The 12856-nt window shown below is 44.1% G+C and overlaps 1 protein-coding gene across 2 annotated transcripts in view; it reads left to right on the top strand.

Annotated features, from left to right (window-relative positions):
- CCDC149 (coiled-coil domain containing 149) overlaps positions 1–12856 on the top strand; it is a 99669-nt gene that overhangs the window by 47608 nt on the left and 39205 nt on the right. For both annotated transcript variants that reach the window (XR_001138301.1, XM_012664205.1), the window contains exon 4: positions 8069–8176. Coding sequence is in view for 1 of the 2 variants with exons in the window: in XM_012664205.1 (XP_012519659.1) it covers positions 8069–8176 (108 nt within the window). In the remaining variant the exon portion in view is untranslated. The remainder of the gene's footprint in view (positions 1–8068; positions 8177–12856) is intronic.

Genomic DNA, 12856 nt, shown 5'->3' with positions numbered 1-12856 from the left:
TATTTAATAAATTCTGAAGATTCAGAATGAGGGACTGTTCCTGGAATGCTGGCCCTTTCCTCTCCTGGCTCTGGTCTGAAATATTTAAGAACACAGGTGAAAACACATGGCCTGCCCCTCTAATTCCTGTTCACAGTGTCTGGGGCAGCACAAGGTTAAAGGTTTATCTTAAACCTCTTATTACTTTTTTTCATTTTGTTTTTATCTGTGGGGGAGGTAAAGCTTTTCCTCTATCCTTTTAGGTTCTGTGATGGGGGTCTGCAAATTTAAATGACAAAAGACAGATCAATAGGAGGAAAAAGTATACAATTTTATTATTTTATGTGCAACAGGAACTCACAGAAAAGAAGTGAAACCCAGGAAGCCATTAAACTCAGTTGAACTCGAGGGCTTATATACCATTTTAACAAAGGAAAGGGGGTCTGGGCTGTAAGGGCTGATAAATTGTAAATATATGGGGTGAAATAATGAAAGATAAGGGTTATTTTAATAAGGTTTGTTTATGAAGGCTCATCTTGGTGCTGAATATCTGTCTCCGGTGATAATGTCAGGTTGCAGTCTGAAATGTCGGTTCTTGGTGAGGTCATGGCCGGAGAATGACCAGATGCACCAGAGTAAGGCAAGCGTGAAAATGAGGTTTGTTGAGCGGAGAAAAATAGGATTATAGAGCAATAGCAAGATAGAGGTTTACAGAGCGAGATTCATACCCCACAGAAGACTACCGGACCCATTGTCGTAGCAAAAAGAGAGAGCAAAAAGGACTTGGATATGGTCTCGGTCTTGTTTTATAGCATCTGGATAGGAACCTCCCTGTGGTTCAGACGTCACCATGGAACCACTGTGATCAGACAGTTGGGAGTTAAATGACCTGAGTCTTACTGTGCATGCGGATCTCCCATGATCCCCTCTGAAAGCCCATTGTTTGTGGGGGGTTGAACCACAGCGGCACCCAATTTCATCCCTAGGAGACCTGGAACCCCTTGCTATCTATCTGACAATAAGAATCTTTCTGCTCTTTCTTCCTGGTACTGGAGAGGGAGACACCTTCACAAAGAAAGAGAAATTTATGCCTGCTTTTAGGCAGAAAGAAAAGGGGAGTGCAGAGAGCTCTTCCTACACTTGTTGATTCTCAGTTGCTTTCAGCTCAAAGTAATCCTTATGCCAAAGCGGCGTAATTTGGGGTGGCCTGTCCTGATCCCTTCCATAGCCATCTTTTCATTTCTAATAGTAGGGAGAGAAATGGTATGTAGTAGATCTTTTTCTCCCCATCTAAAAGATTTAGGGCTCCTTCTTACAACTATCATCCTGAAGTCCCTTCCTTGTGAACCAGTGTCAATTTCTTGATCACTGCAAATAAAAGTCCTTAACAGTGATGGTCACTGCCAACTATGATACATGGTTATACAGATACTCCTCAACTTACAATGGGGTTACGTCCTGATAAACCCATTGTAAGCTGAAAATACTGTAAGTCAAAACTACATGTAACACACCTAACCTACCGAACATCATAGCTTAGTCTGGCCTAACCTTCAATGTGCTCAGAACACTTAACGTTGGTCTCCCATTGGGCAAAATTATCTAATACAAAGCCTATTTTATAATAAAGTGTTGAATATTCTCATGTAATTTATTGAATACTGTACTGAAAGTGAAAAACAAAATGGTCGTGTGGGTGCTTGAACTACGGTTTATACTGAATGCATATCGCTTTCGCACCGTCATAAAGTCAAAAGATTCTAAGTTGAACCATCATTGAATTGGGGATCATCTCTATTTAAAAATCTCCCATCAGTTCTTATGAGTTTAAAAATCACGTTGCATCTGTAGTGTAAACCGTCTCGACATCTCCTGTGGCACGTATAGGGGAATCGAAACAGTGACAGAGGCAAAAGGTAGAGCTCAGGATGCAGCAGGACTGGAAGAGAAGTGGAAGGACGGCCCCCCTCTCGTCATACCTGCCTAACCTACCTCTGTGAGAATTTGTGCAAAAAGGCAGAGAAGAGGTTGGGGTGAGATCCCATGGCTCGCTCAGCTCCCTGGTCTCTGCCTGCACAACAGCTGTCAGGATTTGTAGCCATCATCCCTGCACAGAGAGAATTTCGAGGGCATCCCAGTTCCCACGCGGGGGGCTGGCTTTGGTGAATTGCTCCAGCAGACATCAGTTATAATTGGGGATTGAGTTGTTCCTTGACAAAGGAAGTTGTTTCAGAATGAAGAGCTGTCATATCCTTTCGGCCTTGAATCTCCCAGCTACATGTTCATCAAATCTCTCTTCCCTCCCTTCGCCAGCACCATTTTAATAGATAAACTCCTAGCTAGAAAGAGTGACTTAAATATATGGATTCTACAGTATATCCCACTGTATTCAGCATTCCACTATTATCAGAGCGAAAATGTCAACCTTTAATGTTGTCTCTGGCTAGATCTGAATATTTAAAAGAAGCTTCTTTTTAAGTCTTTTTATGTTTTGCTATTTATGCCACCCCCTGCCCTAGAGATTTAGAAGAAATAATCTCTCGGTTTTGTTTTCCTTCCCTATGAAACCCCAATCTTAGAAGGTCTGCCACTTTTTCCCTGACATTTCCTTTACATAGCGCTGCTATTCTAAACTGATGGTCACAGAGTCCTTCTCAATAACACGGAGACAAAAACGCTCTGCATAGCTGATAAATTATAAGCAGGCTCCATGTGTTAGCTTGATGGATTGTTATAGTGAATGTGTGTGAGTCATGGGTGTTATTTTTGGTCAAAAGAATTGTGTGAACTTTTCTCCTCTATTTTGAGTGCTTTGAAATGTACTACTCTTTTTCTTTCTTTCTTTTTTTTTTTGTTCCTTAAGATGTATGTCAAGGAATTCGGTACCGTATCAGAATAGTCATTTTCTAGTTTTCAAAGTTATTGTTTTGGAGTTGAGGAGGTGGAAGGACTGAATAGAAAAGAACTGTGTGCTGACAGGTATTCCAGCCTATTATATGTAAGAGAAAATTCTTGTCGCCTGCTTTAAAGCAGTGGCTGACTCCCCCACTCCTCTGAACCCCAGAGATCAAGTTTAAAGCTGGAGTAGATTTACTGTGAACTCACTTGGAGGCATTGTGATTTTAATTGACCATTGTTTTATGGCTAATGTAGAAATGCCCGATTTTATTTTGGAAGATTTCTTTTCAGCCAGGCTGCAGAGTATATAATGTTTGATGATCACATCACCGGGTGTCTAAATCGCTGTGTCCTAAAGCAGCTCTGCGCTCTGTCCTGAGTGTCACTGGAATCATTGGCTGATGTTTATACCTGGTGCCTGCCTTGCTCTAGTAGCCGGGTACCCAGGAGCACCTTTGAGCTCAGTGCTTATCAAAGTGGGGCCCAAGAGCCAGGCTAGGCTGCAAGCTATTGTTTCTGGTCCATCACAAGATAAGTACAGAAATTGAGAGGAGCGTTCAGAAACTCTTACAACAATTTGACAGTGTGATTTTATGTCTGTCAAATCTAACAATAAACACTGGAGGCTTTATCTTGATGTCTTCTTAAATTTATTTTCTTAGTTATTCATTTTTATTGCATTTTACAAAAGTATCGATCTATGACGGAGTGGAAAAAGAAAACCGGTCTTTCACCACTGACAGATTGAGCCGTACTGGTTTGGCTACTGCAGGTACATTGGTCAGCGAATGTCAGGGTCTCCCCACCCACCTGAGACTCGAGGCATTACTGATTGTAAAAGGGAAGATTAGGGAGGCTGTAGGAATTTTTATCTTTTGTTAAGTTTTCATTGTTCCTCTTACAACATTTCTTTGAGCATCTCTTCCGTGGGTTAGAGGAAAGCTCCTGGGAGGGTGAATTTTGCAGCGTCTCCTCCAGATGGGGGTGCTGAGATTCGCCTGAACGTGGCAGGCGGCAGCCGGCTGAGCAAGCGCGGGGCAAGCGCGGGGCGGTGCTCCTGCCACTCCCCTGGGACAGCCACCGCAGCCAGGGCTGCCCCTCCATCTGGTAGGGAAAGGATCAGTGAGCTCATGTCTGGGGAATGTTCTGGAGTTCTGTGGAGAAAAGGCAGAGGCCACCCACACGTGCCACCTTGTGCTAAGGAAGGAGAGCTGCGGACCGAGGGGAAAAACCGGGACAAGAAAATCAAGAATTGAGTAATCTCTCGACTTCGCTGCAGTCCCTGGGGTCGCCTGCTCTTGTGGCCTTGACCTGTTCTCCCAAATGGAAGTTTTGAGATGTGATGGCGGAGACCGAGTGAGGGAGGCTGGTTTGCCTTTTCCACTGCCGGGAACTTCTCCCCCGGGATATCCACGAGGCTCCCTCTCTCTCCTTTTTCAAGTCTTGGTTTAAATGTGGCTTTCTCCATGAGGCCTCTGTGGCCCTTTCCCCTACACACTCCATCCCCTTTGCCCTTTTATGTTTCCCTGCAGCATGTATCATCTAACACTGCCGTCCCCAGCCCCTGGGCTGCGGACTGGTACCGGTCCATGGCCTGTTCGGGACAAGGCTGCAGAGCTCCGCAACCCCCATCCCCGGTCCATGGAAAAATTGTCTTCCACGAAACTTCCGAAGGGGGAAGGGGGCACAGCAGCAGGGAAGCCAAGCAAAGCTCCATCTGTATTTACAGCCGTTCCCCATCGCTGGCATCGCCGCCTGAGCTCCGCCTCCCCTGCCCTACCCCGCTTCCTTGCCCTCCCTCCCTTGCCCCCCAACCCCGGGGAAAAATTGTCTTCCATGAAACCCGTCCCTGGTGCCAAAAAGGTTGGGGACCACTGATCTAACATACTGAGTCTATATATTCTGTTAACCAAAAAAGTAAAAAATAAAAACAAAACCCAAACTCTATAAAGTAATTTCAAGAGGTTTATTCCGAGCTGAATCCATGTGACTGGCCCAGAGCACATGGCCTCAAGAGGTCTTGAGATAATGTGCCTTGGCAGCCAGGTCAGAGTTTGGTTTTATACATTCCTGGAGGCAGGAATTCCACCTGAGATCGTAAGTCAATCCCCAGAAGGTGTACGTTAGTTTGGCCTGAAAAGGTGGGATGTCTCGAAGGGGGAGGGGTTTCCAAGTTACAGGTGGGTTTAAAGATTCTTTGATTTGTAATTGGTTAAAGAAATGAAGCTTTGTCTAAAGGCTTGGAATGTTTGAACTTATATACCAAAAGTTATGTGATCTGTTAAGTAAATTGATCGCCCGCGGGTGTGGTTTAAGCTATGTCTTGCAAGGCCTGCTAATGATTTAGTGTCTTACTGTAACAAAGAGTGACTCCAAAAGGAGTCACATCTGACCTCCCTTCTCCTCATGGCTGGTAACTCGGCTTCGAGGTTTTTATGGTGTCCCCTTGGCCAATAGGGGGTCCATGCATTCAGCTGGGGGGCTTAAGATTTTATTTTAGTTCATAATTTTATTGTAATACTATGTAATTAATGTCATGTCATCGATTAGATGCAAGTTTACAAGGGCAAGATTTTTGTCTGTATTGTTTGCTGCTGTATTTCCAGGTCTAAAACAGTGCCTGGCACATGCCGGGTGCTCAATAAATATTTGTTATGTAAATGAATGAATGAATAATCAACAATGAAGGGGCAGGATCGCAAAGGCGCCAACCGTGTCCAAGGAGGCCTTTGCCATGTCCACACAGCTCTGTTCACCTACTATATGCTAAGCACTGTGGTAGGATTCTGTGTTCATTATTTAAGGATCCAATCACCCCATGCGATATGTATTGTTAGCTCCATTTCATAGATGGGGAAACTTAAGAGGTTAAGAAACTCATGCACGGTCACCCAACCCAGTAAGTGGCAGAACTGGGATGCAACTTAGTCGGCTTCCTTCCGTCCAGAAAATTTCCAAGATCAGTCACTTGGTCACAGAGTCTCTTGTTTCTTTGCTTTCCTACCTACAAAATGGGAATTCATTTTCCTCATCCATCACCAAATTTTATCTTATGAGAACAAACATTACTCAAATATTACAAGATATGAGTTTTACAAATATGGGGCTGAAAAATTAGATGGAGTTATTGAGTAATGTTCACCAATAACATTGGTGGAGTGGAGAGCAGGGCTTGATTAAATCCAGCCAATGGGGATGAGTTTTTTTCTATGCAAGACTGTTCCAGGCACTGGTTCCAGTGACGCTACTTGCTGCTGTTATTCAAGATCTCTCCCTAGGCTGAGACCGTAACCTCTAGACTCAGCTTATTGTCTCTCATTTTAAAAATATTTATGGGAGCATCTACTAGGTGCTTGGGAGAGGTCAGTAGAGAGAACAGAGTCCTTGCCCTTCATGGAACTTGTATTTCAGTAAGGAGAGGGAGGCAGGAAATCAACAGTGAGCAATAAACCATAAAGGAAATGATATGGTATGTTAAAAGATGGCAAGTGCTCTAGATAAAGGAAAGGTGGTGCAGGGGAAGGTCGCAGTGTTAAATTGAGTGGTTGAGGAGGGCCTTGTTGAGATGGAGACCTTTGAGCAAAGACTGAAAAAGGTGAGGGCATGAGCCAGAGGCTGTCTGGAGGGAAGCATTCCAGGAGAGAGAACAGTGCCCTGGTGCTGAGATGGGATCATGCCTGGTAGGTGTGGGGGACCCAAGGAGGTGAGCAAGAGGTAGAGACAACAGGATACCCCAGCAAATGGAATACAGGAGGTAAGATAAAGTGGGGAGTCAGGGATAAGCAGAGATTTAATCTTTATGTTCTTTCCCTTTTATTCCTTTTGTAGTGCCTAATATAGTTTCCTATTCCTGAAAGTATTAGCACTGAAGTCTTTGGAAATGTAGCCACTGCAGGTGTGCTAGCACCCTAACGTCTGCGGATTTGGGTTTCTTCAGCTGTACCATGAAGGAAATCTAGGACATGATCTTTAACATCCCTTGTCTGACTCTTTTTTGAATGATTCCCTCCCAGGAGTCATGTTCTGATCTCTTCCTTCCCTCCCTCCTTCCCTCCTTCCTTCCTTCCTTCCTTCCTTCTTTCCTTCCTTTATTCACCATGAGTCTTTAGAACACTCATGGGTACACAAGCACTGTCTGGAGCAACACACATAGAAGTAGAGGAAGTCGAAAACAGAATCTCTGCCTTTCAGTAGCTTGTGATCTCTTCTTGCTAAGGTTTGAGAAGAAGGTGATAAGTCAGGTGAGAATTAGAGCAAGTCACAGTTAGCAACGTAAGAACAGCATGGTAGAACAGGAAGCCGTGTGAGCAAGGGGGAATGTGAGTGAAAGGCTTGAGTAGGTATAGAGATGGGGACAATCAGGAATTTGAGGCTCAGGGAACCTGGAAAAGGGACAGGAGTGTGGCAAAAGGTGTGTGTGCTCTGGGAAAAGGGGTGATGAGGCTGTGAGATGAAGCTGGATTGAAAGGGGAGGCTGATGGAGAACCTGCCCCACCGTCTCTGGGTCTGGGCAGGAGGTGGATCTTAAGAAAAGGATGATGTCATGAAGATGGGAATGGCAAGATGGGAATGGCTGTTGGGTACTGTGGGAACTAGAGTAAGGAAATACGGAGATGGGAAAACCAGCCCAGGAGACTGTTGAGTTTCCTCTGGATCCTGGTTTCAGAAATTGTTGCACATCACTGACTTCTTCTCTGGCTGCCTCCTGGAATTGTAAGCAAAACCCTGGGCATTGAAGTAGCAAAGAAAAACTCATTAAACAAGATATATTTGAAGGGGGGCAGGGAACCTATCTAAACAAGAAATCGAAGCTTTTCTTATGTTATTGACCTAAATTTTACAATTGAACTCTATATCCATTTTTAAGATTTTTTAGTGATAAGCTCTTAAAAAAGTTTTTTTTTTGACAAGTCAAATAAGACTGCCTCCTCCATTACTTGTCTAAGTGCCCTCTGTAAGCCATTCTGGAAGCAAAGAACTTCTCCAAATTGAGGTTCATGGCCAACTTCAATTTCCTCCATCCCATTGTAGCGGCACGATTTGTACACTTGCCACCTTCATGTATGTGTTTACTCTGATGGGTTTTGTGTGGTTCAGCTGGGTTTGGGTGCCAGCGTCAATGAGCCCAATAAAGCCCAGCATTTATTCACTCCACCATTTCTGATTGTATTTCATGTGTTGATATTTCCAGGCTAATCTTGCACAACTGTTGAGAGATTCTCAGGACCGAAATAAACATCTGGGAGAAGAAATTAAAGAACTTCAGCAAAGGCTTGGAGAAGTCCAGGGCGACAATAAGGTAGGGTGAATATTTGAAGGGAAAAAGCTCTGCTGCATAATTATGCGTTGGAGGTTTATGTTTATGTAGCACATCAGAAAAAATGCAATGCAGCATTTGTTGAAAAATTTGTTATAGATTTTTAGATTTATAATGAAAATTCACAGTTTAACATTTCTTATCTTCATTACATTTCCTTTGTGTGTTTGTGTGTGTGTGTGTGTGTTTGTATATACGTGCATATGTGTTTGTTTCTGGGTGGCTCTAAAATATTGTCATAACCCATTGTAGAAGTTTCATTATGTTCAGTTTGGTGGTGAATAACATTGTGGTTGAGGGCAAAATAAAACCCAAATGCTATACTTTCCCCACTTCTATACAAATAATGGATTTGTGGCTCAGCTGATTTGGAATTATTCACATTTGGTTTTGAATTTTAAGTAGTCATCCAACTAATTATGTTCACATAACCAATTTATTTTATTGCTAAATTTGGCAATTTGTATGGAACATTGCTCAAAATCCACTGCTTGGTATTAATCAAACTCCCCTGTTGGCAACGTTAATTATAAAATATGAACTCATAAACTCCAAACTAAATGTGTGCACTCTCTCTCCCAGCTGAAGCTATGAACAAAAGTACAATGGAGAAAGGAAAGAAAAACTACCAAAGTTTAATTCTGTCCCCCCAAATAATTTCCCATTTTGCCAAGATTGATTCATTTTCAACTCCTTGCCGGAGGCAGCTCTTGCAACAGAGATGGTGTTGGAGTTTGACTCAGGAAAACTATATTGTGCGTATGTGTGTTGAAAGGGGGCCTTCTTGGGGAAATGTATTTTATATGTTACCAAATTCCGTGACAAATGATGGTGATTTTCATTGTTGTTGGGAGTTGTTGGTTATTAGAAGACGCCATTTTGAAAGATTCTCTTTTAAAAGATTCTCATTTTGAAAAGACTCTCTTTTAAAAATGTACAGAATTGTCTGGGTCGTGCAGAGAACTCTCCCATGCGTAAGATCAGAGAGGCCTTTGTACATGCTGTTGGATCTAGAGGCCCAATCTGAGGGCATATACTTACCTGGGAAACCAACTTTACATAGATTCTTCTCCACTTAATCTGACTTAATTTTTTTTTAACCTTTTAGATTTAACATAAATTTGAAAAATTAGGCTCTACCATTCCCGGTCATGACGTAGAGGGTGGAAAGATGCCCAGGAAAGGTTCTAATTAACCCTGGACAAGCTAATCAGCTCGTGTGGTTCCATGCATCAGTGAGAGGACGTAAGCTCTGTAACCGAGGTGTTTGGTCAGTAATTAAAGGCCAGACCTTCTTAGTCACTTCCTCAAGTGATGGCAGCAGGGCAAGGTGTTCTAAAGAATAAAATGAAATGTGTACAGTTGTTTTTCTTTAAGCCCATGAAAATACTAGAGGCATTTTGGAGACCTTGTAAACCGACAAAATGCTGAAACATTTTGAAATGTGACTTTTGGATTCATGGTTCTTCTTGACTGATAATTTTTTTTCTATTTTATTTCCTGTTTTCTTTTTCTGAGCTATACCTTCACCCCAACTTTCCTAAATATGCTTGTGTCTCATCTCTTGGTTGCTTTTAATTTTCTTTGCCGTTTAGGTGTGAGAATTTTCGGAGTTGACTTTTGCCGCTGATATTTCATGGAAAGAAAGGGAGGGCACGTGTGCGTGTGCAAGCGTGTGCGTGTGCATATGTGAGTCTGTGCGCACGTTTGCGTGTGTAACACTGAGCACAGATTGGGGCCTCCCTTGCTTTGTCACAGTCTGAACTTCGTGATTTGCTTGCTGTCTGAGTCTTTATTCCAGTAGCTGGACACATTTATCAAACTTTGTTTTCTTACCCAAGGTTTGGAATTTAGTGACTTACGTTCATGGCCTGTGAAGCAATTTGCCTGCCAAAAGGTGCAGGGAGGACGTTCTTATGTTCAGGTATCTGGCCTCTCCCCACCTCAAAAAGAGACTAACCCAGCCAGCGAGACCCAGAGGTCCCATTTATTCTCATTTGCACTAAAGTCATTGGGCTGGTTTATTTTCAGGCCTGTGTGAGTCACAGCCATCCCCCCCTCCCCCACCTCCAGTCCTCAACATTAAGGCCAGATTACTCATCCTATAATGACACCAGGCTTCTTGACAAACTCAGAAGCCCCTGTTCAAAGGTAGCTGTGACTGTGTGGTAGAGAATGAGTTAACCCTTTGGGGTTTTTTTGTTTTTAAGAGACAGTGGTCTCCCTGTGTTGCCCGGTCTGGTCTCCAACTCCTGGGCTGAAGCGATCCTCCTGCCCCAGCCTCCCGAGTAGCTGGGACTACAGGCTCGTGCCACTGCACCCAGTTCGTTTTGCTTTTTTTTTTTTTTCCTCAAAGCCAGTCAAATTTAGCAGTGGGGGGTGGTTATAGACCAACTTTAGTGACACTAATGTTAATAAGTTCTGATAACCCACTACCACCCAACCAGCCTTTATTTTTGTTTTTGTTTTTGTTTTGTTTTGTTTGAATCATCACGTCACCTGCTGCTCCAACACTTCCACCGCCTACTGGATCCAGTTCCACCTCCTCATCATGGTGTTAGCCTCCATGATCTTTCTCCAGCCACATCCTTGCTACTAGTCACCTCATACTTGAGCCCTAGAGTGCTAATTTCAGCCCCTTTTCTGTACCCTACTGCCTGCTGACTGAGGACCTTTGCACCAGCTATTTGCTCAATCTGGAACACTCTTCCTCTTTACTTTCCTGGCAAGCTCCTGCTTATCTTTTAGGTCACAGGTCAAATGTAGCCCTCTCCACCTCTTAGGTGTCAGTCCTGTGCTGCTTGCAGTGCCTGGCTCTGCCCCTCTACTAACACCTTTGTGGCACTCCCAGCCCCAAGGGTAAGCTCTTTGCAGGCTGCATTTTGTGTCCTAAAAATTAGAATTCTTAGTTCCCAATGCATAGAAAATATTTAATCTTTATTGAAGGAACAGAATGGAATAAAGGAATGAGTGAATGAATAAAATGAATGAACAAAGGGAATGACAAGAATAGCAAAAGGATTCAAGGAGGAGGAAGAGAGAAAGGAACGAAGCATACAAGAAACAAACAGCAGACTGACTGCCATCTGGATGTCATCAGTACCTCGCTTTGGCGTAAGGAGTGGTTTAGGAATTTGGAGAAAGGAGCTAGGAAAGCAAACCGTTCCAACAGGGGAAAGAAAAACAGCCCAAGGCGCAGAGGCTGGGAAGCCCCTGCGGAGAGAGCAGAGGCTCTGATGCTGAGCCTTGGGGGACAAAGGACCAATGTCCTGCTCTTTGGCTGGTTCAAGCCTGTTAAATTCAGGAATACTGACTAATTGTTGTTGTTGGACTCCGAACTCTGATGCCACCCGGGAGGGCTGATGGCACCATTTGATGAGTGACTGTTAGAGTGGAAGATTTTTATCTCTGAGTTGCCATTGTAACTGCTGACCTTTATCCATATTTTGGGAAGCCCAGATTCTAGATGTTAAGTACATTTAAGAAACAAGGTGATAGGAAATTACTTGCCTTGGATATTTTAGGGTAGACTAATTTTTCCATTTGTTCAGCTAGAGCCTTGTAACCCTACGTGCCATAAAGCATTTCCAAACAGCCTCTTGAAAGATTTGCTGCCACCCTGGCTTTGAAGCAGTTTAGCACTCACGTGGGGTGGGGGCGGGGAGTCCCGTGCCAGGATGGGCACCAGTGACGGGGGGCCTGGGTGATCAGTCACCTCCTGCGACCACTCTGTCCAGTGCCCAAGAATTTCTCGGGCTCTCCAGCTAACACAAATCCCCAAGCCAAAACCAGATGAGAGGTGTGAAGAGGGAAACCTACTAGATACCCTCCCCTTCCTTAAAAAGTCCAGTTCTTAAAGGTTAAAGAGGAAAGAGGAGCCCTCTGGGGACGACGCTGCTCACTTTGACACAGATCACCCTGGAAAAGCTTTGCAGGTTGCCCAGGGCTGTCAGCCTGTGAGGAATAAAGACCAGTTGTGTGGAAAGAGTCGGACAGTGCTGAGGCCTCACGTTGCAAAAGAGCCCGTGGAGCCAGCTGCACTCCCCTTGCCGCCCCAGAGGCCTGCCTGCTCCCTCTTCTGGGCATTAAGAAAAGAGGAAATTCAGGGACAGGGGATCAGAGGGGAAAAGGGGTCTCTGACAATCTAAGGATCAGTAAATCAACCAACAAAACTAGCAGGGCACATTTGAATCACAGAGACAGTAGTCCCCCACTTACCTGTGGGGGTGCCTTCCAAGACCCCCGTGGATGCCTGAAACCAAGGATAGGACTAAACTCCGTTGCTGTCAGTCGGGGCACGCTTGTGTTCATGTCTTTCAGCCACAAACGTAAAGCCTTTTCCCTCTTAGCTAAGCACTTATCACACACTGTGGCCATAACGTTTGCAGTTTGAGGTACAGCAGCAAAACTAGCAAAATTTCTTTTTCCTCTACAATTTCACGGATAGAAGATTCATTCCTACCATAGATCTTAGCAACCGCAGATGTGGGATTTTTTTCCTTTCCTTATTAAGTCAAGAACTTTCACCTTTTCACTTGAAGCACTTTATGGCTTCCCTCTGGCATATCCAAATTGCCAGCTTCACAACTCTAGCCGCTCGGGGCCATTACTAAGTATAGTAAGGGTTCCTCGAACTCAAGCGCTGCACTGCAGTACCACGGC

The sequence above is a fragment of the Propithecus coquereli genome, unplaced genomic scaffold (genome assembly GCF_000956105.1).
Source record: "Propithecus coquereli isolate 6110/MARCELLA unplaced genomic scaffold, Pcoq_1.0 Scaffold87, whole genome shotgun sequence".
In the NCBI taxonomy this organism is placed as follows: Eukaryota; Metazoa; Chordata; class Mammalia; order Primates; family Indriidae; genus Propithecus; species Propithecus coquereli.
This window is presented reverse-complemented; position numbering and strand designations above follow the sequence as displayed.